The sequence below is a fragment of the Brassica rapa genome, chromosome A10 (genome assembly GCF_000309985.2).
Source record: "Brassica rapa cultivar Chiifu-401-42 chromosome A10, CAAS_Brap_v3.01, whole genome shotgun sequence".
Taxonomy (NCBI): Eukaryota; Viridiplantae; Streptophyta; class Magnoliopsida; order Brassicales; family Brassicaceae; genus Brassica; species Brassica rapa.
In genome coordinates this window covers 10613199-10639185 of record NC_024804.2, presented here as the reverse complement: position 1 = coordinate 10639185, position 25987 = coordinate 10613199, and the positions used below count along the sequence as shown (strand labels likewise).

Sequence of the window (25987 nt, the reverse complement as noted above, 5' to 3'; positions counted from 1 at the left end):
TGTATATGTAGTTTTTAAAATAATCTCTTCTCAACGGGTGACGAAGGTGTGACACTGATGAAATGACTGATTTTCGTTTTTGATGTGAAGAAATTTAAGCGTTGTAAAGAATTCTTCCATAACTTTGCAATCAAACATATACAAAGAACAAAAGATACAATGATGGACAAGTTCACACAAAGTGTTTGGTTTCTATATAAGCTATGTTTTAAATTGATTATATTTTAATGATTTGATTTTCTGAATCGGATTCTAATTTGAATTAGTCTAATAAAGTTACTATTGGAAAAAATGTACTTTTTCGTGAAATATTGAAACCATCGTTTCATCTCCCAACATAATGTCAAAGAAAGAGAACTTCTCAATTTCATCTTACAGCACTGTGCAGCTCATAACATGCTTATCAAAAAGAAGAAGACTACATAGCATGCTATATATTATTTTTTCGACTACAAAACATTATGCTATTTCTCTCTCTTAATAACCACATTTACTTAACCCAAATCCAAAACCTTAGGATTGACGAGCCATAGCCATCAATAACATGCCTCTCTTGTACTTTTAAATTGACAACAATACTCTTTGTCGTGGAGAACCATCAGTATGTTTTTGGAGAAGTGTCGCTAATATTTCTGACGGGTCCAACCTTAATGCAACCAAATTTAAGCATCCATGGTTCTATACTTCAAATCAGACTCCGTGTTATCAGTTAATTGCCATGTGAACTTTCTTAACGGTATAATGATTTTATTTCGTGGAATCTGAATTCCGATTTGAGTTATGTTCGCTTTATTCAAAAACCGTCAACTTTTATTTTGATAATAAATCATCCAGTATGTTGCATGATGCATCTACATAAGAAGAGAGCTCCACCTGAGCATCTGATAGCAACTTGCATCCAAACTCTCATACATATTTGGAAGAAAAAAAATACGAGGGCTCTACTTGAGTATCTGATAGAAACAAATTTTCATTTTAACTTAGGTTACTCAGCACAAGTATTTTGTGAGAATGTTTTCCCTAGGGATTCATTCTGAGGTTTATCTTGTAACATTGTGGTGATAACTTATAACTTCTTAGGATGGGAAGTGAGAATGTGAGAAAAATTAACAGTTGATATGTCAGATAATACGGTTCCTTATATTTAGTGATATATTTTTGTGAATGTATAGCCATTTTCGGACCTGCCATTGCTGACTCTCTTCAACTTTGCTTTTATCCAATCTTGAATGTGCAGTTGATATGTCAGATAATAGGTTTCATTGTATTTAGTGATATATAGTTGAAGTTGTGTGGCCATCAATGCCATCTCCCTAGCTCCTCTTACTTTAAATTTCAGTAAAATCCACCTTACTTTGACATAAACTTTGTAATATTTACCATATTTAATGAGAACAAGATATATGTTCTTTTTATTGCGTTTGTACTAATCCTAAACTGAAATACAAATGTAATATGATTGTATATGTTTATATAGTCATTCAGTGCTGGAGTGAATATATATATTTTTGAAGTATTGAGAACTACACCAGCTTGAAAACAAGCTGCAGCTAATGCGAGGAAGGAAAAATAACTCAGCTATGAGGCAATATATATGGGATTCAGTGAAGCTGGAAGCAATATATATGATGTTTATGTTGGAAAGAAATACTATGTTTGGTTGCATTTGGAGGATCTTTGGCTATGACATACCATGTTGTGTAGGTTTGGATTTTGAAAGAGACAACATGGAAAATCTGGGTTTTTTCTTATAAGACATGCTTAGATTAATTTATGCCAGCTTGAGGACAAGTTGCATCTCATAGGAGAAAGGTAAATGATTAGGGTTTTATAAGAAATGAAGAGCCTTTTGGCTTTGAAGAGAAAATGATTCTATAGCAAACCCTAGATAATTTAATAAGAGAGATATGATACATCAATTAAGAAAACTGAAAGCACAAAATATATTCTCACTGCAAATGATGTAAGTCCAAAGATGCCAAAAAGACATTTGGAGAAAATTCAGCTTATGAACGAGAAAACATGTAAATGTATCATTTATACAAATTTCATATACGTTAATGTTTCAGTTATTAAAGTCTTTCAACACAAGTGATTACGAAATAATATTTAACCTAATTGAAAATTTGACAAAAAACAATACATTGACATGAACATTTAAGTTTGTGAGTCTTGTGAGTTGGGAGTTGCAGGAACGTCGGAAGAAAAATATGAGACAAGTTCTGTAGACACTTTATTAATCTTTCACAAACCATATATTTATTTTAAAAGAAAAAAAATTGATTGTTTTGTTAACAGAATTTTGGTTTATATACTAATCAGGGTTTGGCCGGTTCATTGGGTCGACGGTTTCTGGGATTTTAAGTGTTCAATATGGGTTTTTATCCTGTTCAACCTTAGTTGGGTTTTGGCAATAATCCAACCTGGATTAGTGTCTGATTCTCGATTTAACCCGGTCTTACCGCCGGTTATTTCCGGGTTTAAAAACACTGGAGAAGAGAAAAGTGACATGATTTAACTAGATATTGTAACTTAAACTTTGTGAATACATGCTCATATTACACATTGCTCGTGTTAAACAAAACCAAAAGCAAATTCGAACTAAAATTAAAGGAATAAGAAAAACATTAACTAAATCTTTAAATGTTACTCCAACATTTATTATTATCTTTGGTCCACAGAGATGACCAAGTCTATTTTTTCAGAGGTTTTTATTCATAAAACAAACACATCGAAGCAAACATAAATGGATTTAGATAGGAAAATCCATTGTTAAAGTTTCGAAAACATCACTGGATAGGATTAACATCAATATCAATTCTCTCAAGATAGAGATACATCCACCGCTTGGAGAGAACGCTCGTCTGAACACAATCCACCAAAGGCAAACGAGAAATGATGAGGATTAGAATCTCATCAGGCAGGGTCGACAAAGATGTTTTTGGTTGAGCGCTCGAATCCATTTTTTCAAGAGAAATGTAGAGATTTCGAAACATAGATATGTCTACAGATATGAGATCTCAAATGGCTTATATATATATATTATACTTATCGCATTGTAGGTTTTGGTCAAATAAGGATCCATCATAAATCTGCTATAACCATGTATGTCTTATTAAAATAATAAAATTTCCATATAGATACTTAGAAAGTCATAGTAAAAAAAAAGGAATTGACTAATCATCTACTTGTATGGTGTAAATCAAAATCATCCATATATACACTTGCAAAGTTTTTTTTTTTTTAACATACACTTGCAAAGTTAATGAACGAATATGACTCTTCATACACTTTGTATGGTGTAAAATAATAGTTTTATTTTCCTAAATCAACAAATCAAATCTAATTTTTAAATGAATTTTTGAAAAGGCGATTACATTAAAATATAGGCTTTAGGCTGCAACTGGATTACCTTTTTTCCCCTGTAAATAATTGCATTAAAACGTGAAGATACACAAGTCTGGCGATAGGATGAACCTTTCCCGGGAAATACTGACGGAAACATACTTCCCCGAAAACTAAGCCCTAGCCAAGGGAGACTGGATATACAAAAAACAAAACAGAAAACGACACAGCAGAAGAAACATGAGCATAACCTGAGACTAAGGTTCAAAACCATGAAAATAGACAAACTTCTCCACACTATCCATAAGAAATAAAGCAACCAAAAATTTCCTGGTAACAGAATCTCCCACTTTGAATAAGTATAGCCAAATAAACCAAAGAGCCACAAGCTTTTGAAACCGATGAAAGCAAGCCACTTTAGAGCCTAACAAGCCTTCAAACAGAACCGGCAAAGCCATCTGAAGATTGACTAATAACCGCCAGAAAAGTAGCAAAGCCAGATTGAGATTTCGATCAAATCTCTTAGGAAACGTCAAGGAGAACCAAACCACACGAGCCAAATCCAACACGACATGCAAGGAGAAAGGAGGCTATTTTAAAGGCAAGAACCACCCAATATCAGACTACACTCAACTTCTGCAAGGACTGGCGAGGGCAACTCGGATCGATTTGAGAGAAGACCAAACCCATCTTGTGATACCGTCGCTTGACCACACAACCCTAAAATAAGACAGAACGGAGCCGCTTAAGAGAAAACAAACAAACCATGTAACTAAAATAGAAACACCAATGATAGATGATGGGAGTTTAAAATTGGAAGAATTAATATTCACTGACTGTCATAAGAATTAATGTATACACTTATATTCATAATCTCTCTGGTTTGATCATATGAATCTTTTAATCCGCTATAGCCAATTCAAATTAAGAAGACAAAAGAATAGAGTTTAAGAACTATCTTAAAACTAAAAACATGATATGCTTGAGTGATTAAAGTTTATTATAATTTTAATTTTACACCTTTACACTGTCAACTGCAGACGAGCGTAGTGTCCAATGCCTACAATGTTTCAGATGTCGAACTGAATCCATTTATGCCTGAGATGGAGGCATTTTTGTCACTATAGGTTTTCGTTTTCTATATTTATGCAAGAGAATACGATATACACATGTCTATCTCAGGCATTGTTGTTTATTTGTGTGTTGTTCTTCTTTAAAGGTTGCCGAAGGATGAACCTCCATTTGCTGTTGTTCAACCTAAGCCGCTTACGCTGACAAATGGAGTTGGGGATAAAAAATGATTTTTTTGTCAACACTCCTAGGAAAACCATATCTCAGACGGTTGAATCGAACCGGGTATGTGTTTCCTGTCTTTTCCCAATTTGTTTCGTATATTTCAAACAGCTGTTGTTTTTTGATACCGTAAAACATGTCAGATATATTATTGATTAAAGTAATGTATTTTTTCTTTGAATTGGTTTGACCTTTGGTTCTTGCAATGAATCTTAAAGTGTATTTGTACAATTTTGTAAATGTATTACAGAGTTCCTTAATGTTATATGGAGGGTCGTCCCAAGAAGCTGAAGCTAATGCACTCACTCCTGCTAAACGCCAAGGAACAACCATTTTTAACTTGGAGAAACACTATGATGAGAATTCAGCGATAAGGAATCCGTGTTCAACTCGGATCAAAAAGGAGAAGACTGAAATGCTTTTTTATAAATTTATTTTTTCGATTATAATGAAATGCTTTTTTATTTTCGATCAAAAAGGAGAAGACTGAAATGCTTTTTTATGAATTTAGATAATCTTAATTTTTCGATTATAATGAAATGCTTTTTTATTTTTTCGATCAAAAAGGAGAAGACTGAAATGCTTTTTTATGAATTTAGATAATCTTAATTTTTCGATTATAATGAAATGCTTTTTTATAAATTTATTTTTTCTTCAACCATTATCTCGATTTGATTTAATTTTGCATACGTATAGAAATTTTAATACGAAATGATTGGTTGACATCAAGATTATCTAAATTCATATGACATGAAACCAGATAAATATTTATAGTCTTTGGATTATCACCATAAAATCAAAACATCAACCATTTTAAATGAACAAAAAAATAAGGATTTAAAATGCAGTTATATAATTGGACGATATTGAAACCCGAAACAACCAACCCAAAACAAACTAATATCCAAATTAAATAGATCTAATGCCTTGTTATCTTCAAAATAACAAATTAAGGATTTAAAATGCAGTTATCACATGACTTACTATCTCACAGATGATATTTATCCGAAATGGACAACTTTTATCCAATCTATTCAACTACCACAAGGGCCGAAAGCAGTTTTATTTGCTCAACATCAAGAAGCTATCCGAAAAGATGTCGAGCGTGCTTTTGAAGTCTTGCAAGCTCGCTTTGCCATTGTTAAATATCCCGCACTTTTTTGGGATAAAGTCAAAATTAGAAAGATTATGCGAGCATGTATCATACTCCATAATATGATAGTAGAAGACGAACGAGATGCATACACTCTGCTTGATCCTTCGGAGTTCCAACAAGCAGAAGACAACGGAAGTTCGCATGTCGATCTCAATTTCTCGACAGATATGCCTACAAATATCACGAATACGATGAGTGTTCGAACTAGAATTTCGTGATAGACTGATGCATCAACAACTAAAAGCTGATTTAGTTGAACATTTATGGTCTAAATTTGGAGGTGATGAAGACGACAACTGAGCTCGGACGCTTCTTTCAAATATTCTCGTTTGTTTTTCTAATCTTTGTTTTTATGTTTTAATTTAAAAAATATATGTTTACAATGTAGTATTTTATTATGTTTTATGTAACAATTTTTTAAAAAAAAATTTAATAAAAAATGTTTAATATTTTTTTTTAAGAAACCTAAAATAAGAGACTTGCAATGGAGGGGGAAAAAGTGTCAAGTTTCTTAATCAAGTCTCTCACCAAAATTAACTCTTTAAATAATACTAAAATAAAATTAAGAGACTCATTAGGGTCTTTAGGATAAAGATGGTCTAAGGTGCGAGTTTTATCCTAGTACTAATGTACGGTAACTGAAAAAAATGTTTTATAACAAAAGACATGAAAAAATGGTATGCTAAATGAAACAGATGGTAGGTAACGACGGCTCATTCGAATATTTTTTTAAAAAAACCATGTGTTACAAATCTAATCACATCTTCTTCATTGCTACCAACTTACTTTTTGTTTGGTAAAAGAATATTATCAACATATCATTGTTTCTATAGTTCCTAAGGAATCTATAAAACCCCTTCCTTTGGAGACAATTGGATATTCAAGGAAGGCGGAGATATATTGACTGAGAAAGAGATTCATTAATTCGGTAATGGCAGCTTCAGGCACCGTGGCTTCTTTCAGAACCTCCGTTTCTTCCTCTCCCCAATTGACCCATTTGAGATCCCCCTCCAAAGCTCTCAAATTTACGCCTCTGCCATCGTCTCGCTCAAGGCCATCGTTCTCCGTCTCCTGCACCATCGCCAAGGACCCGCCTGTTCTCATGTCCGCCGGATCTGACCCGTCTCTCTGGCAACGACCCGATTCGTTCGGTCGGTTCGGGAAGTTTGGTGGCAAGTATGTCCCTGAGACGCTCATGCACGCTCTCTCCGAGCTCGAAACGGCGTTTCATTCTCTCGCCACCGACGATGATTTCCAGGTACCTTGTCCTTCGTAATTTGAATAGAAAGTTAACATTTTGCCTTGTGGGTCTTTGAGATTGAGGTAAAGTTTGGATCTTTGTCGATGCAGAGCAAAATGTATAGATGTTCTTGTTCTGTGACTGAGTTTTGTCTTTTGTGTGAATGAATCTTTTGTTAGAGAGAGTTAGCGGGGATCTTGAAAGACTACGTGGGTAGAGAAAGCCCTCTGTATTTCGCAGAGAGGCTTACTGAGCATTACCGCCGCGAGAATGGGGAAGGGCCGCTTATATACTTGAAGAGAGAAGACCTGAACCACACAGGAGCTCACAAGATCAACAACGCCGTGGCTCAGGCTCTTCTCGCCAAGCGTTTGGGGAAGAAGAGGATTATCGCTGAGACCGGAGCTGGTCAGCACGGTGTGGCTACAGCTACGGTTTGTGCTCGTTTTGGTCTGGAGTGCATTATCTATATGGGTGCTCAAGATATGGAGAGACAAGCACTTAATGTGTTCAGGATGCGACTTCTTGGTGCCGAGGTAATGTTCAACAAATTGACTTTTTTTCCTTCTAGTTTCGTTTAGCTCCGACTAGCCAGACGCCTAGGTGCCTAGACCGGTTTTTATTGAACCCCTCGTGGTTTTACAGGTGAGAGCAGTTCATTCTGGAACAGCAACGTTGAAGGATGCTACTTCAGAAGCGATAAGGGATTGGGTGACAAATGTTGAGACTACTCATTACATATTGGGATCTGTGGCGGGTCCTCACCCTTACCCTATGATGGTCAGAGACTTTCACGCGGTGATTGGTAAAGAAACGAGGAGACAAGCGTTGGAGAAATGGGGAGGGAAGCCGGATGTCTTGGTGGCTTGTGTTGGTGGGGGTTCAAACGCGATGGGACTCTTCCATGAGTTTGTGAATGACACAGAGGTCCGGTTGATCGGTGTTGAAGCTGCGGGATTCGGAGTGGATAGTGGTAAACACGCTGCTACGTTGACAAAGGGAGATGTGGGTGTTCTACATGGAGCTATGAGTTACTTGCTGCAAGATGATGATGGCCAAATCATTGAACCTCACTCCATCAGTGCAGGGTAAGATAAAGAAAACTCTATATTTAATGATCCATTAGCCATCATAAGTAGTCTCTCGTGATCACGGTTTTGGATTGTCTCTTACAGATTGGACTACCCTGGAGTTGGACCGGAGCACAGTTTCCTGAAAGATATGGGACGGGCTGAATACTTTAGCGTAACGGACGAAGAAGCGTTGGAAGGTAATGAATAGCCTTTTGTTCTGTATTATAAAAATGTTCTGTAGTTTTCATATCTCACATTCTATGTTCATTTTGATTTGTAGCGTTCAAGAGAGTATCGCGGTTAGAGGGAATCATTCCAGCACTGGAGACCTCTCACGCACTAGCTCACCTCGAGAAGCTATGTCCCACGTTACCGGACGGAAGCAGAGTCGTGTTGAACTTCAGCGGAAGAGGAGATAAAGATGTTCAGACGGTAGCTAAGTATCTTGAAGTTTGATAAAAATAAAGACCCTTTTGTTTGTTTGTTTTTTTCTTTTAAGTTTAAGACAGTGAAATCTTTTTTGTACTTGTAATGTATTTGTACTTCTAAACGGTCGGGACGTTTCCAAAATAATTGGAAACAGAAAAGGACTAAGAAGAGAACAAAGTTTGAATAAACTGTTCTTTAGTTTGCTGCCACTTCCTTGGTTTCTACTAGAACACACGATAGCATGATATATTTTAGATATTCTTGAACAAGACATTGATCATATTGTGTATTATATATTATACGGTTCGAGTCAGTACATCTGCTGCTGGATTGTTACTTATTTGTACCACTTGAACACTAGCAAAAAGTTTGATACACTGATCTCTAAGTTTGTCACTATTATGCCCTCTCTCTCTTCGTCGTAAATTTAATAATCCAGTTGAAACCTCGATTCTATAACGTTTGTAGAGCCTGAAGAAGACTGAAATCTTCCAAAGGTTTGACACTTTTGAATAAGTGAAAAAATATCCCTTCTGTCACGAATTTACAAATCTTCCTTTCGTGTCATGAATGATCCAACTTGATCCTACAGGTGCATTTACATCCCGAAAGCTAGCGTTAGGGTTGTATTCAAACCATCCAACAGGAGACGGTTTCCATGGAGTAGTGTCTAAGGATATTTCGAGAGCCAGTCATATGGGCAAGCCTGATAAAACATTCTTTTTAGGTTCCCAATTTTTTTAAAAATTTTTATATACAAATAGACCTCCAAACTATTGAAATTTTTATAATACATGTTGCTATTGCTACATTAGAAAAGGGTCCAATTGTTGGAAACATATACGATATACCATCTGCTGTTGTCATGTTCAGCTTGTGATCCTTTATGACTAACAAAAAGAAAAGTGGTGACTCTGATGAATAAATAAATAAAAGAAATGCAAATTCGTATTGATACTTGGGTATATTCCTCACTGAACCTAATCACTGCCTCTTCTGAAAACCCAAGAGACATGTCTCTTTTTATTTCTGCCACATAAACCAAAAAAAATCTAACGCCTCTGTTTTATTCCCAAGCATCAACATATTCATACAAATAATATTTCTTTTTTTTTTGATAACTAAATCATTAGTCTTTGGAATTCTTGCTTAGAGAATATTTCTTTTTTTTTTGTCACTGAAGCTTAGAGAATATTTCTAACAAATGAAAAAACATGTTGCTAGTGATTTAGTGAATAAACAAAACCATAAAACGAAACTATATAAACTGAAAATCCATACATACAATATGTATAAACGAGATTAATCTTGAAATATTATTATATATATTTTAAAATTCTCCTAGTTGAAGAAAGTTGTTTTATTCTCAAGGGGACAATTTTGTATTTCCCACTTTAGTTACAAAGAGGCGGTGATCTTCTCAGTATTCCCCCAAATTCAAATACTTAAATCCAAAAGCTCAATTAAAAAAAGAAACTGCCTAACAAACTAAACCTTGTTGTCTCCATTCTCATCTTTCTTCATTATTGTGGACGCATATCTACATTAAGCTCTTTCCCCCGGTTTTAACCGAAATCAACGAGCTCAACATCGGACTGGAACACTGCATGTCTTGCCCGATCAAAGCTTTGCCTGCACCACACGCAAAAAAACCGTGATAAAGTAACATCAAGATGAGGATTTCAAGATATTGATCCTTGATGATGTCGAAGAAGTAATAGTTAGCTTTAACCATACGGCTAAAGGGTCATCATGTGGCTGTGCAATGAAGCCAAGAGACGTTTATTTGTCATATTGCATATGGATAGCAGGGGTATAATGGTCATTTAAAGATTTTTGAGTGTTGTGTGGTTTATACCTGGGAATACAAGAAGGTTCCGAGGATAGCAATGGCAGCTCCAAGAGCGTTAACGGGCTGGACAGGGGTGCGGAAGATAATGATGGAGGAGACGATGACTGAGATACGCTTCATGGTGTTACCGACACTAAACGTCAAGGGAGAGATTTGGTCTAAAGACATGTAAGACACTTGGTTGTAGAGATGATAGAACACACTCTGCGCAGCCACCCACCTGCACATTTTGGAAGCGAATGAGATGGATTCATTGTCCTAATCACGACAAAGACCCAAAACGTCAAAACGACAAGAACTTGATATTTTAAGGAACAGGACAAGACTACATCTAACAGAACAAAACGTCAAAACGATGCTTTTTGAGTTTAAAAGAGTTTACCCGACGAACTGAGGTCCGACGTCGGAGAGAGCCTTTTGCCAGCCATCGATCCACATCTGAGGACCTTCAACCGCAATTGCAAAGGGGGTGAGGATCAAGAGTGATAGCATGGAGAGACAAGCGTAGTAGTTCATTCCGCTCACAGACTTTCCCTTCATTCCCTTCTTTGAGAAGATGTTACGAAACACAAAAGCCAAGTTCGAAATCATCGCCCCCATGAAACCTGAAACAGAAAGTAACATAATGATTCATTATTAGTTCTCAATCCCAAATCACAAAGACAACAACGTTGTCACGATCTAGAATTACCAGTCATGTTGAAGTTAAGCTCGGTAAGGGCAGAGAGAGCACAACCACCAATGATGGGAATGAGGGACAAGTAAACCGAAGTAGGGAAGGTTTCACCCAAAAGGAACCTCGAGACAAGAACACTAAACGCAGGTTCACCACTCTTGATGATGTGAGTGAAGGAAACCGCAACCTTGGACATACTCACCGTTGCAGCCACATGACCGATTGTATGTGCCACAGCAACCTTTAAACAATCCAACCAAAACCCCTCTTTTAGTACAATCAAAAATATCATATAAAGTTCAATACTTTTAACTTAGACTAAAGTTAACTTAGACTAAAGTTTACTAGAAGCTTAAAGTACAACACGATAATTTCAAATTTACTATGAAATTTAATTAAAAAAAAAACAAAAACAGCCGAAAGAAGACATCTTCAGGAAGCAAACAAAAGTATGCATATCACTCAGGTAACAAAAAGACAACAAATATTCATGCAAGATCTGTATCAAATTTGACCATAAACCTCATCGTAAACATCGACTTCTAACCTAAAGTTTCCACCTTTCCACCAACACACTTACCGGAAAAAGAGTTTTCCAGAAATCGAAATCAGTTTTCGGAGTCTCAACGATCCCAACAGCCCAGGAGATGAGCATCATCAACGAACCGGCGGCGAGAGAGAGCGTGGAGGTAAGCCAAGGATAAGGGTAAGCGTTCAACACCTTCTTGTTGTAGATGTTGAACACAACGTTCAACGCCCACCAAGTCGCGAAGTAGATTCCGATCTTCAGCTTCTTCGCCGCCTCCGACTTCGTTTCCGCCGCATCATCGATCGGCTGAGGCTCCGACTTATCGCCTTCGTACGCCTCGCGTCTCGCCGGAGGCTTCGCTCTCATGGGAGAGAGGTGCAGAGGCTTGGAGACGGCTAAAACGGTGCGTTTTGGAAGGTCCGTCGTCGATGGAAACGAGGCGGCGAGAGGAGATCGTTGGAGCGGGGAAGATGGGTTCCGTCGCGAAAGAGGGTTGGAGAACCCGATCTTAGCGGAGAGAGCCTGCTTCGCCGCTAAAACCATCGTCGGAATAAAAGAGAGAGAGAGAAAAGGAAAAGACTTTTTCGTCGAATTAAAATAAAATGTTAAAACTTTGATCAAGGAGAAGGTCGTTCGTTAGTAGCAAGAGAAGCGATCAAGGGTTTGACTTGGAATCTTAAACGAAGAAGAATTCAGATCAAGAGAGATCTTACAACAACTCGATGTTCTTATTACAACAACAACTCGAGCTCATGTTCTTCTTCCCAGTCAGTGTTTATAGAGAAAAGATAATTATATATTAAAAAAACTATGCAGTATATAAGTAGGGTATATGCGCTTGGGAGAGAACGCTATTAACTTTATTTATTTCCTACTCCATTAAGGAAATTCAAAAGTAAAATTACTCCCTCTGTTTCCAAATGTAAGTAGTTTTAGCAAAAAGAGTTTATTTCATAATATAAGTAGTTTACATATTTCAATGCACCTTTTTTATTTATTGGATATTGTGTGACCAATAAAATAATGTTAAGCTTTTTATAATTGGTTGGATTAATTGATTAAATGATATATTTTTTAAAATAACAACTTTCTAAATATTTGTGCTTTCAAGTAAAACTACTTACAATTAAAAACAGAGGGAGTATTATTTATTTCTCACCAGACTGTATATGAACAATATGTATAAGTTTAAATGCGTAAAATTTTCAATAAATGCGTAAAAGTTTCAAAAAAAGAAATTGTGTCAAAGAGTTCGAAGTTTGCAGAACTCTATGTCTGAAGTTTCAAAGTATTATTCTGTAAAAACAAAATTTCAAATTTAACTTACAAAATTATTTTTATTTTACATTATAATTCTTATATTTGTCATAATTAAGTTTATCATTAATTTTTTTTATAAATAATTAGCACATATATCAAAAATAATACAATAATATTAATTAATAAAATCTTACACAAAAAATGAAAATTATAAATCAAAATACATAATTAAATATTAAAATACAAATAAAATACCACATTATTCTATAAAATTATTTTTGTAATTTTCTATCTTAGGTTACACAAAATTTTGTTTAGACAATATTTTGGAGATTTTGGAACTTCTGAAGCAAATTTACCAAACTATAAACATTGTTGTAATATTTAAATTTATGTAATAATTGTGTTTTCATGTATCTTTTAAAAATAAATTTCATTAAATTTCTTTTGTAATATTCTTTTTTCTAATATAGTTTAAAAATATTATAAATCTTATTATAATTTTTTCTTTAATTTTATGTGTAAAAATTTAATTTACAAAAAAAAATTAAAAATATTTATGAGATATAGAAATTTTAAAGATTAGAACGAGAAGTGAAAAAATACTTAAGAGATCATAAATATGATATGTAATTAATTATAAGAACCAAAATACAAATAAAAAGATGAAACTTCAAATTTAAAGTTTTGAGTAATGAAAGTTTTACTCCATAAAACTGTATATTTGAAGTTTTACAGGTTTTTTAGAGCAAAAAGAATTATATTTGAAATTATAGAGCATCTTTAAAAGAAACTTTGAAGTTTTTAAGTTATGTTTGAAATTTTGATTTTGCGGAAGAACACTTTAAACTTCAAATATAAAAATTTTCAAAATTCAAAATAGATAATCTTTTTAGAAATGCTATAACTAGGTATATGACTTTATAATTTTAGGCTAGTTTGCAAATTGCTTCAAGAAAAATAGATTAAAAATAATGTGAGGCTAAGTGACAAACCTATCAGACTATGTACATTAGTTAAACTTTTTTCTCATCTTCACATAATCATTCATAATACATCTATTTTTTTTATATATTTACAAGTTTTTTTATAAAAAAGGTCCAACACTTTATTCATCTATTTTTATTTAATATTTATAAATATTTAAATTTTATGATTATAATTTTTTTAGATTTTATCTTACACAAAATTATCTAAACATATAAACAAAGAATATTTAATAATTATATAAAATATTTATTTGTCCAAATCCAACAAAACAAGTCTCTATCTATAAAACACAAATAATCCACCTAACATTCATAATTTTTTCAACATTTTCATTGGAACCATTCAACAGTTCTAAGGGCATCTCCATCCCTACTCCATTCAACAACCTTCTTGTAAATGGTCTCATAATGTGTATTTTTCTGTAAAACTGAAAGTATGGATTGTCGACTGACACTAACTTCACTATTTTATATAGGAAAGATTAGTAAACTGACAAATGCTTACATAAGACTTTTTCAACGACAAAAATGCGAATACCTTTGGTGGAAAAAAATTGCATATACGGTGACAGTTAGGGCTGGGCCTCATTACTCGTTACTCGCCTTAAACTCGTTACTTAATTTGTACCCGTTTCGAAAATTCAAATACTCGTTGTTGTTAAGTCAAATAACAAGTCGAACAATTTTTATTACTTACAAGACCAAGTCAAATATCAAGTATCATTATTATTTTTAATAGTTGATTTATTACTTGTTTCATTATTTAGTATTTTGTTACATGATCTATTAAACATTTGTTCATATTTGTTTTTTGTTTTACTTGCATTTAGGATTAGACAAAAATACTCATTACTCTTCTTATACTTGTTATTTATTTCGTATCCATCTTGTTTTTTAAATACTCGCCGTCATCTAGTCAAGTATTAAATAGTAATAAGTATTAAATATTTAGCTATGTGGCTTGGTATTACTTGTGTTACTTGATTAGAAAAGACATTTTTGTCATCGTAAAAATTATATAATATTTATATATCAAAATATTTATAGATTTTTTATTTTTCTTCTTTATAATATGAACAAATATTTCGTTTAAATTAATACATATGTTATTTTAAGTAAAGAATAAACAAAACAAACTTTTATGTCTATTTTTAATATAATACTAGATTTTGACCCGCGCTTAGAAAGCGCGGGTTTATTTATTTTTCATTTATTAATCGAAAACTAATTTACAAACTATCATTATTTTTGTTTCGAACCATAACAATTGAGTTTTTAGGCTTTTATCATTTGTTTTTTTTTCTTTTCAAAATATGGTATTTCTTCGAAATATGGTAGTTGATCTATAATAATGTTTGAGTTTTAAGATTTGTTTTCATATCCGACCTAGATTCATGGTTGAACTTATATACCCGATATATTGTATATAATTCGGTTCAGATTTAATCAAAAATTTGTTAATTAAAAATCCGATATACCTCGGTAAAAACCAAAAAACTCATTATTAACCTGCGATCTGATACCATTGATCCGACAAAACATAAAATATCTGATAGTATTTTTTTTTAAAAATGATTAAATTACTCATATATTTTTTAATATTACATAAATTAGTGATTCCTTAGAATATGATAAAATTTTACTATGTCATCCAAATAAAAAAAATGATAATATAAGAAAACTTATTAATATGACAATATTAGTTTATTTTTCGTTATTAATAACCTATTATAAGTTTTTGTTTTCATTTTAGATTTAAAAATATATTTTAAGATAGTTTTTAAAATATTATTGAACACTCGTAATTGTCATATCAATATTATGTATAAAATGACATTATACATGAAAAAATGATATTCAAATATGTATATAATATATGATGTAGGATATAGGATTTTAGTTTGTATTGAAAATCTGTATAATATTCAAATGATCTACTTTAAATATTGATATGTATATTTAAGAAAATAATATTTTCATGGTTGTTAATTTATTTATAGGTCATAATATATTTATAATTATATTAAATTTAAAGTTAGTATATCTTTTAAATATATATATAAGCCCATTTTTGATCAAAAAAAAAAATATAAGCCCATTATTTATAGATTCATTTAGGTGTATCTGTAGGCCTAAAACCAAAAGACTTAAATGCCATTAATGAATTTTATTAATCCTTTGTAAAAATAAATGATATTTTTGAGAAAACTACAATTTTCATTAAGGGTATAATTTGGGAATGATCCTTTTTTAATGATATTGATCAAAAAAATCATATTTCAATTTTATTATGTCTGCTATAATTGTTCCTATATCAAATATATTTTATTATATTAAATGAAATTCATAAGTTTTTTGTTTCGTTATGGTGAACATACTATTAGAACTATTTTTATATATTTAAACTGATATTTAAATTTGTATATAAATATGTACATAAATATATGTTTTGATTGCAGTTTCATTATTGATGCTATAAGGGTTTGTTCAGTTACCATGAGATGATAATGAAAAAGTGATATAGCATAAAACAACTTGTGTTTAAAATGACAATAGTTATATAATATTTATTGACGAACCTTTATGAAACGATCACTATTTAATACATTTTAATATGACAATGAAGATTCGGAGAATAAATAGGAACATATATTTCTTGTTGTAACATCTTAGTTTAATTAGTTGTGTATAATAGAATAATTAAAGGAAGTAATTAATAGTAGGACTAAAATTAATTAGTTAATGAATAGGTGCAACAACTTTTTCTAAGTAGATTTTTTAGGACTCATTCCCTTTTAATAGTATTGATTATTTAGTAACTAGTTCTTAAATACTCAAAAAACTCATAAATATATCGCAAGTACTTGTAAATAGTTCAAAGTGCTCGTATATAGCAAGTAATAGAGCAGGACAAGTAACTTGCAAGTAATTCATTTTTGATCAAGTACTCGAAATAGCAAGTACTCGTTTTTAACAAGTAAGTACAAGTCAAAAATTTTATTACTTGTGCAAGGCAAGTTAAGTAGTAACCCCCCTATATATTAAAAGTGAAGTCAATTTAGTGATTTCTGGTGATGTGTCGCTCATAGGTGAAGTTTCAAAAAATTATTATAATTTGATTGGTCGATTGTTTTTAATTTTTATTTATTTAAATTAGATCTAAAATTTAAGGTACGTCTAAAAACATTTAACATCACTTGCCATATAATCTAAAGAATATCAAAAATAACAATTTATGGCAAATAATTCTCGAAATTATAGAAAGATTAATAATGTTTTATTTATTACTTTTAGTATTTATAAACTATAAAATATAATGAACGAATTTTTATATAAGATAATTATAATAGTTTTATACTCTACTTGATGAATTGTATTCGAATATAATTATATAATAACAGTTTTAAATATTACAAAATCCAAACATGTCTATTAATATGATTTTTAAATTATTTATCGTTGTTTACAGAATAAATTTATCAGAATTTTAAAATTATTTATATAATGTTATAAATTATTTATAAAAATATAAATCCTACTATATATTGATTGAGAAGTCACATAAGTGATTTTTTATTACGTGTTGATCATAAATGAACTCTTCAAATTGTTATAATTTGATTGGGCGATGATTTTTAATTTTATTTATTATAATTATATCTAAAAGAAAAGGATAATTTAATTACCACTTTACAAATAATCTACATAATATTAGAAATAATTATTTATGATAACTAATTGTTGAAATTATGAAAGAGTAATAATGCGATCAATTTTTTTTATATATTTATAAATTACATAAAATAATAAACAAAAATGTTTATTTGAGTTGATATAATGATTTTATATTCGTATAGAAATAATTATATTTGTATATAAAGTATCATAATAACTATTAAATGTTTTTTGCAGAATTGACCTACAAGTTAAAGTCAAACACAAAACTAACCTCATTTTTTTTTGAAAATTGGTTCTGTCCTATTCACCCCACAAGTTCATATAATTTACGAAAATGCCATCAAATTTTTTTTCTTTCCGAAAATGACATTTTTACTCTCTCACCCTTATCATCTTCAAGTAATTACAAGATTGCCATTGTCATCAATACCACAACCACCATGAACAACCAATTTGAAGCTCTTAATGCTCCCAAAATTGATTTACCCTTCTTCTTTTTTCATTCTTGTGAACTAAACACAACATATCTCTCACTTTCTCTCCACAATGAGCTAAAAAAACCCAAGATTTTGATTCTAAAATTTTTATGGTTCATAGAGTCATAGAAACTAACGATTCTGGGTGGGTTACTTTCGTTTGTGATTCTGTGTGCTTGGAGAAGCCTTATGTATGCTAAGGAACTTATCTCACCAATTTAAGGTATGACATCGAGTTTTTTTCCATATCTGTTCGTCAGACGACTTACTTGGGAAGTCGTCTGGCTGTAGACGACTTACCTGGAAGTCGTCTGGTCAACGCAGAGGTTATTTTTGCAATTGACTTTGAAATCTGTAACCTGAGACGACTGAAAGTTAAGTCGTCTGTTTTTGTTTGGTTTCAAAAAAATTTCTAAAGAACCTAGACGACTTACATTTCAGTCGTCATAGGTTAGTTTTGCATTTGACTGGATAATTTCAGAAGTTTGACTTCCCCAGACGACTTACATTTCAGTCGTCTCGCGAAAATTAAAATAATAATATTTTTTAAAAAGTAAACGACTTACAATTAAGTAGTCATAGGTTAGTTTTGCAATTGAAAAAAAAAACTTCAAGATTTAATTATACACAAACGACTTATAATTCAGTCGTCCACGAGACGACTTACTTGTAAGTCGTCCAGGATTTTTTTCCGAGATTCTGGTCAAACCTCGTAAATCCTGGACGACTTACATTTCAGTCGTCTCGTGGACGACTGAATTATAAGTCATATGTATATAATTAAATCTTGAAGTTTTTTTTTTCAATTGTAAAACTAACCTATGACGACTTAACTGTAAGTCGTCTACTTTTAAAAAAATATTATTATTTTAATTTTTACTAGACGACTGAAATGTAAGTCGTCCAGAAAAGTCAAACTTCTGAAATAATCCAGTCAAATGCAAAACTAACCTATGACGACTGAAATGTAAGTCGTCTAGCTTTTTTGGAGTTTTTTTTAACTAAACAATAGTAGACGACTTATTTTTCAGTCGTCCGAAATAACAGATTTCAAAGTCAATTGCAAAAATAACCTCTGCGATGACCAGACGACATATAGTTTAGTCGTCTGGACAACTTAGATTGAAGTCGTCTGCGTCTTCTCTGCTAGTTTTTAAGTCTTCTACGTTAGTTTTTGAATAACTTGTGTTTTTAAGAGTGATAAGTAACTTCAAGATATGTAAAACTCATATTTACAAAATATGTTCTCTCCCTTAGTTTTACTAAATTTGACTAAGTTTTTCAACGCAAACTTATAAAAATATGATATGCTTTGACTAGTTACTATTGTTTGTTTCCATCTCTTAAGTATTATTGTTATAGACAATAATGATGACTATTGTTATGAGTTGGAAGAAGGGTTAAAATGCTTCTTAAAATGTTGTATCAATATGAAGCTACCAACATTCTTGTTTATTAAGATGAGAAAAAGGCCATTGGAGTTTATTATTGCATATGAGAGATCCAAAGATAAGAAAAAGGCTACTGAAGTCTATTATTTCATTGATTTGTAAATGTGTAAACACATTGTTAGCACATTTAATACATCTTGGAAAACATGATTACTGATTTTACAAAAAATTCACAACTAAAAGAGTAGACATGCAATTCACAAAACAGACCACAAACAAAACTATTATAGATCATTCCTCGACAAAGACAAGCTTGGACTCCACTTGATATGGAAGAAAACTTTGACAGAAGACTTCCAGGAAGTCCAGACGACTTTTAAGAAGTCCAGACGACTTCGAGGAAGTTCAGACGACTTTGTGAGAAGACTTTTAGGAAGTTTAGACGACTTCCAGACGACTTTACAGGAAGTCCAGACGACTTCCAGGAAGTCCAGACGACTTTGTCAGAAGACTTCCAAGAAGTCCAGACGACTTCCAGACGACTAACAGGTAAGTCGTCCCAGAAGTCTTCCAGATCTGAAAAACCTGCATATTAAATCCAGATCTGAAAACCCTGCATATCCAAAAACGTTCAAATAGCATAAAAACAGAAAAAATGAGTGGAAGATTAGATAAATCTACCTTTACAGAACACACAAAAATACATATCTAAAAATAATAGATCTACCTTTAAATTAGTGGAAGATGAGTACCATCTAATTAAAAACCTGCAAAAAAGATAGATTAGTAAGAAAGACATGAGACAAAACTGAAAAATTCATATAAAGTTTGGTGTTTTCTAGTCAAAGAGATTAGAGTGGGTTTGGAGAGTTTTAGTTTGGAAAAAAAGTAAGAACTTTATACAACAAGAAGTTACCAAATGAAGAAAAATCAGACATAAGAACTTACCAAAACGCTCAGATCTATTATGAAAGGGAGACTTCGTCAGAAGACTTCCATGAAGTCCAGATGACTTCCAGGAAGTCCAGACGACTTCCTGGAAGTCCAGACGACTTCTTGAAAATCCAGACGACTTCCTGGAAGTCCAAACGACTTCCTGGAAGTCCAGACGACTTTGTCAGAAGACTTCCAAGAAGTCCAGACGACTTCCAGACAACTAACAGGTAAGTCGTCCCAGAAGTCTTCCAGATCTGAAAAACCTGCATATCAAATCCAGATCTAAAAAACCTGCATATCCAAAAACGTTCAAATGACTTAAAAATAGAGAAAATGAGTGGAAGATTAGATAAATCTACATTTATAGAACACACAAAAATACATATCTAAAATTAATAGATCTACCTTTAAATTAGTGGAAGATGAGTACCATTTGATTAAAAACCAGCAAAAGAGATAGATTAGTAAGAAATACATAGGACAAAACTGAAAAATTCATATAAAGTTTGGTGTTTTCAAGTCAAAGAGATTAGAGAGAGGTTGGAGAGTTTTAGAATGATGAACATTACATTTTTGTTGCAGCCATTTGAGAGGAGGAGAGAGAATGTGTAAATTTTTCTTTATATAGGAAGACAAAAAATCCAATTAGGTTAAATATTTTTGACTCAGACGACTTCCTGGACGACTTACATTTCAGTCGTCTGGTGAAGAAATTAAAACAGACGACTTACATGTAAGTCGTCCAGAGGAGTTTAATATTCTTAGCGGGAAATTAAATATTTTTAGCGGGAAACTAAAATAGAAGACTTTCCAGACGACTTACATGTAAGTCGTCTCATTTAAATTATTTAAGCGGAAAAATAATTTTTTTAAAAAATTTTAGGCGGTAATATTTGGACGACTTACATGTAAGTCGTCTGTTTTAATTTCTTCACCAGACGACTGAAATGTAAGTCGTCTAGACCCTAAACATAACCCCTAAACTAGCTTTTATATGTCCGGTAAATGATCCGGTTAGGTTAAAACATACATTGGTAAAATTAAAGGTTCTGTACGATGTGGACGACTGAAATATACGTCGTCCGAGTAAATTATTCAACAGACGACTGAAATATAAGTCGTCCACACCCTAAACATAACCCCTAAACTTAATTATCTAATTAAACACTTTATAAAATCAAATCAAACTTGAAAAGTGTTTACTGTACACAGAAATAAACACATATAGGTGAAAACTAATTTTTGAAAAAAACATTTTAGTTTTCCAAAATCTAACCCTAACAATACATTCAATACTACAACATATGTTTGCCAAACTCCTAAACCAAAGTATTTCATGATTCACTACTTCCACTCATCCATCTTCAAAACAAATCAATTTTATCATATCTTAATTTATATCACTTAAAACTGTTTATAATTACTTGATTTTTATTTTTCACGCATCAAAATATTTTTTTACAAAATTTATAAATTATTTTTAAAATAAACTGGTACCAGACGACTTATATTTCAGTCGTCCAGATGACTTCCAACATCTCAGACGACTTCCAACATCTCAGACGACTCAGACGATTTACTGGGGCTATATTCGTAAAAATGGCTTCTGTTTTTTTGTTTGGTCACAAGGGCTGAGCTGTAATTTCACTAGGCTTTTAGGTTAGTTTTGCATTTGATTCAAGTTTGGGTATATGTTTGGGGTTAAAATCAAGTTGTGGGTTAGTTTTGGCAAAAACCTCAACTATTAATGTCTAATAATTCAATGCATGCTTTATAAATTATTTATAAAATTATAAATACATTTATAAAATTATTTATATTGGCTTATCAGATGTTTTAAATTATTATAAGAGGTTCTAAATCATTTATAGAAGCTTATACATTAATTTATAAAATGTGTTTTGAAAATTTATCCTCCTATTACAATATTTTAAATTTTTCATTTTTAATGGTAAAATTCCTCAACTATGTTTACTTAGTGTATAAACCCCTAAACTAAAGATTTACTGGTAGTAATGGTAATTATGACCTGTTATAGTTAAATTCATTAAATAAAGTTAATTTAGGGGGTATTTCGTTAAATACTTAGTTTGAGGATTTTTACTCAAAACAAACTTAGTTGAGGGGTTTTGACGTTAAAATTCCTTATTATTTTCTTATTATCTGTTATTTAAATCTTTATAGTGGGATTTGTTATATCAAAAACCAGTTGCAATCAACTAACGAGATATCTTCTTTCCTAATACCATGCATTTAATATTTAAATATATATATATTACAAAATTTGAGTTACCAAAATTATGTATATATTATAACGAGAATATCTTAAAAAATTTATTAGAAGATTTTCTCTCTCATGGCTGAATTAAAATTTATTAGAAGATATTCTATCTCATAACTTCTCTTGAAAGCTAGGTCATTTAGAAACTTAAACTAATTTGCTATATAAATATCATGCCACCCCCATTAGTTTCACGCATCTATCTTTTAAGTTTTCATATGTTTTTGATCGTTCTAATTTTAAATTCTACTTTTGCGATCTTGCACAGGTGTATGATAATCAATAAGTAATTCATAGATGGGAACACCATTACCGGTAATTTTATGGGGGATTCTTCTTCTCCGTTTATTTTTGTTCTCTTCCTCCCCATGTTGTATCTCTATCTATATTTTTGCATCAGTAGTGATTCAACTAACAAAAAGAGTACAAAAAGAGACGACCTGTTTATCCAAGAACTGATCTTCCATTTCGAAAAAAGTAATTCTTTTTTTTATAAAGTTAAATCACTTAGCAAGTATATAATATAAGATGTGTATGCTAATCAAGTGCAATTTATTTATTGTGCTTGATCCGCTTCCGGTACGTCTGAGAGCCAAAGGTAATCTCAAAGCTTTTTAAAAATCTTTGAAACTCATTGACGTTGTCCTATCAATTATATAATTTGTTATCTTTTGGGGATTGTTTACATCTTTAAATATTTTTGTTAGAATTACCTCTTTTCTGACTCAAGGCTTAGAGAAGGAAACCGTAAATTATCTCTGCTGTTACAATGAAACCAATGATAATAAAACTCAGGTAATTCAAATCTCTCTTTTATATTTCATGGCTGATTTTTTTATTGAGGTTATGCGTGAAATATTTGTTTTTTCTCAATTATATTTTCTGATGTTTTAAGATTAGTGTTAAATGTGATCGTTTGAAGCATAATGCATTCTCAGAACACACCTTCATGATAAACACTTCTATGTAAATTGTGTCAATTATGTTAGTGATTTTGCAACTGAGTATTGTGACTGATGTTCCAAGAGAGAAAGCGTATCATCTCAAACCGAGATTGTTGGGAAAGGTAATTGGTTTATAGATGTAATTGGATAATTGATATCTAAAGGATACATTTTATTAGATAGTACCAAGCAGTCCTTTTAAACCTTTTGAACTCGAACTTTTTGAACTAACAGAATAATCATGCTTAACCTATAAGTAGTTCAAAGAGTTATGTATCTAAAGGATACGTTTTATCAGATATAAATGATACGTTTTATTAGATAGTACCAAGCAGTCCCTTTAAACTCAAACAATGCTATGTTCTAAGTTGTACACATTGTATTGACCTTTTTTTTCCTTGCGGTATGTATTCATATAGCGGTAGTGAAGTGCAGATATGAAGTAATATCAACCAAAATTAAGAAAAGTCTTTTAAAAGCAGAGATAATCACATGGGCCTCTCTTGAACATGGCAAACAACCAGCAGTTTTGCTAGACCCGAATTTTTTAAACATGTTTTCTACTTTCTATTTTCTTATTATTTAGTTTCACATGATGAGAAGTTTGAATCACAGACTCTTGACATTTTAATATTTATATTATTTGTTTGTGTAATGGTGCAGAAGTTTTAATGATACCGACTTATCCTTTTTCCAAGAAAGTAAAGGACTATGACAAGCTTAAAACTGAAGTGAAGAATAATATAAGGATGATAAGCTTGAAGGAGACGCTGCTTTGAACAAGTTCTTCCGTGAGATATATTTGAATTCTGATGAGGATATAAGGAGTGATAGACAAATCATTTGTGAGTATCTATCTATCTATCTATGTATCTATCTATCTATCTATCTATCTATATTCCTATTTAGTCTTTTTTTCTCTCATGGAGATTACAATATTTTTGGCATTTTGATTGACTTTTTTGCAGTTTTGCCCAATCAACAGGTGGAATCTATTGGGACAGTTCTTTCAATAGACTGGAAAGATGTTGGTGCTAAGAAAATCGAAGCACTCTTCATGATGATTTGGTGCTCAAGACATGGAAAATATAATCTTATATGATGTGTGAGTTTTACCTTAATCTAGACAGAACTCGAAGCCTTGGTCTTAATGTATGGTTTCTCTAATTTATGGACTTAAGGTACTTTGTATTTTCCATAACTCATATTGTTTATATGAAACACTGAAATTTTTAATGTAAACGTTCTAATCTATTCTTTGTTCATATGAACATATTATAAATATCAATATGTAACATCGAATCTTTCATATTAACCACATACATGTAACATAAATATTATATAGTTGTAAATATATAATTATCAATTTAATATTAATGTTAATGCATGCGGGCGGTCCACCTAGTACACGAGTACTCGCTATGTGTCCAGCCGTAGGTGCATTGTTTCTCAAGAAAAAGGGAAATGCGTATCCCTTTTCTCAAAAAAAAAGAAATGCGTATTCATTACGCACACAAATACATAACACAAAAGTCAATGGTTGTTGTTGGACATATCAACTCAAAGTTTACAAAATATAATAAAAGTTACTTTGCTTAGAAATTAAACATTCCATTGAGTTCTCATACACTAGATCCAACGACGAGCCATTGCACCATCAGTTTCAGTTTCAGTTTCATACTTTTCACACGAATACAAACGCAAAAGATTAAAAAAGAGTGAACAAGAAAAACACTTATTCTTTGAACTTTTGTGTAAAAGTTAAACTTTGAAACATCGAAAACTTGTCAAGCCGAGACTAGATCAACCATCGGGGCTGATTTGAACTTTCAACCATCAAAAGGTGTTGTTTATCAGTTTAATATGGATCCATGTTGTTTAACTCCTTCATTTATTTTCATTCAAAAAAAATATGGATCCATGCGAGAATTTTCGTTACTTTTACAATTTGCCTAGTTGAAGCCCATTAAGCTCCAATTTATTTATTTTCTGCCGTTAAGCCCACCTATTTGCTTACGTTCTGCACTGTAGCCGTCCAAAACTCATCTTATATGCAACACACATAATTGATGATAAAAAAAAGAACAGTTCACCCCTATGGGAAATGGTTAAATTCACCTTACCATTTATAATCAACCAAAATGCTATGTAAGATTAATTAAAAAAGGTAATAAAATTAAAAAATAAATGATTCAGAAAAACAACACCGATATTAAAACCGTCCGTAAAACCCAAAACTCTAAAAATCAAAAATATAAACCCTAAACTTTAAACCCCAAATCATAAACCCTAAACCCCAAATCCTAAACCTTAAACCCAATACCCTAATTCCTAAACTCTAAACTCTAAACTCAAAATCCTAAACCCTAAACCCCAAAACTCTAACCCTAAATCCTAAGTCCTAAACCCTAAACCCAAAACACAACCCTAAATTAATTC

The 25987-nt window shown here is 32.0% G+C and overlaps 2 protein-coding genes across 2 annotated transcripts; one reads left to right on the top strand and one right to left on the bottom strand.

The window, feature by feature from the left end:
- The first annotated feature begins 6572 nt into the window (after positions 1-6572).
- LOC103844934 (tryptophan synthase beta chain 1, chloroplastic) lies at positions 6573-8745 on the top strand. Its single transcript, XM_009121761.3, has 5 exons — positions 6573-7052; positions 7214-7570; positions 7680-8122; positions 8210-8304; positions 8388-8745. The coding sequence occupies exons 1-5, from the start codon at positions 6726-6728 to the stop codon at positions 8561-8563; spliced, it is 1398 nt and encodes a 465-aa protein (XP_009120009.1). The 5' UTR covers positions 6573-6725; the 3' UTR covers positions 8564-8745.
- A 1073-nt stretch (positions 8746-9818) lies between these two features.
- LOC103844933 (glucose-6-phosphate/phosphate translocator 1, chloroplastic) lies at positions 9819-12421 on the bottom strand. Its single transcript, XM_009121760.3, has 5 exons — positions 11645-12421; positions 11080-11305; positions 10771-10993; positions 10395-10608; positions 9819-10168 (listed from the first exon to the last, which is right to left on the bottom strand). The coding sequence occupies exons 1-5, from the start codon at positions 12134-12136 to the stop codon at positions 10157-10159; spliced, it is 1167 nt and encodes a 388-aa protein (XP_009120008.1). The 5' UTR covers positions 12137-12421; the 3' UTR covers positions 9819-10156.
- Between the last annotated feature and the right edge of the window lie 13566 nt (positions 12422-25987).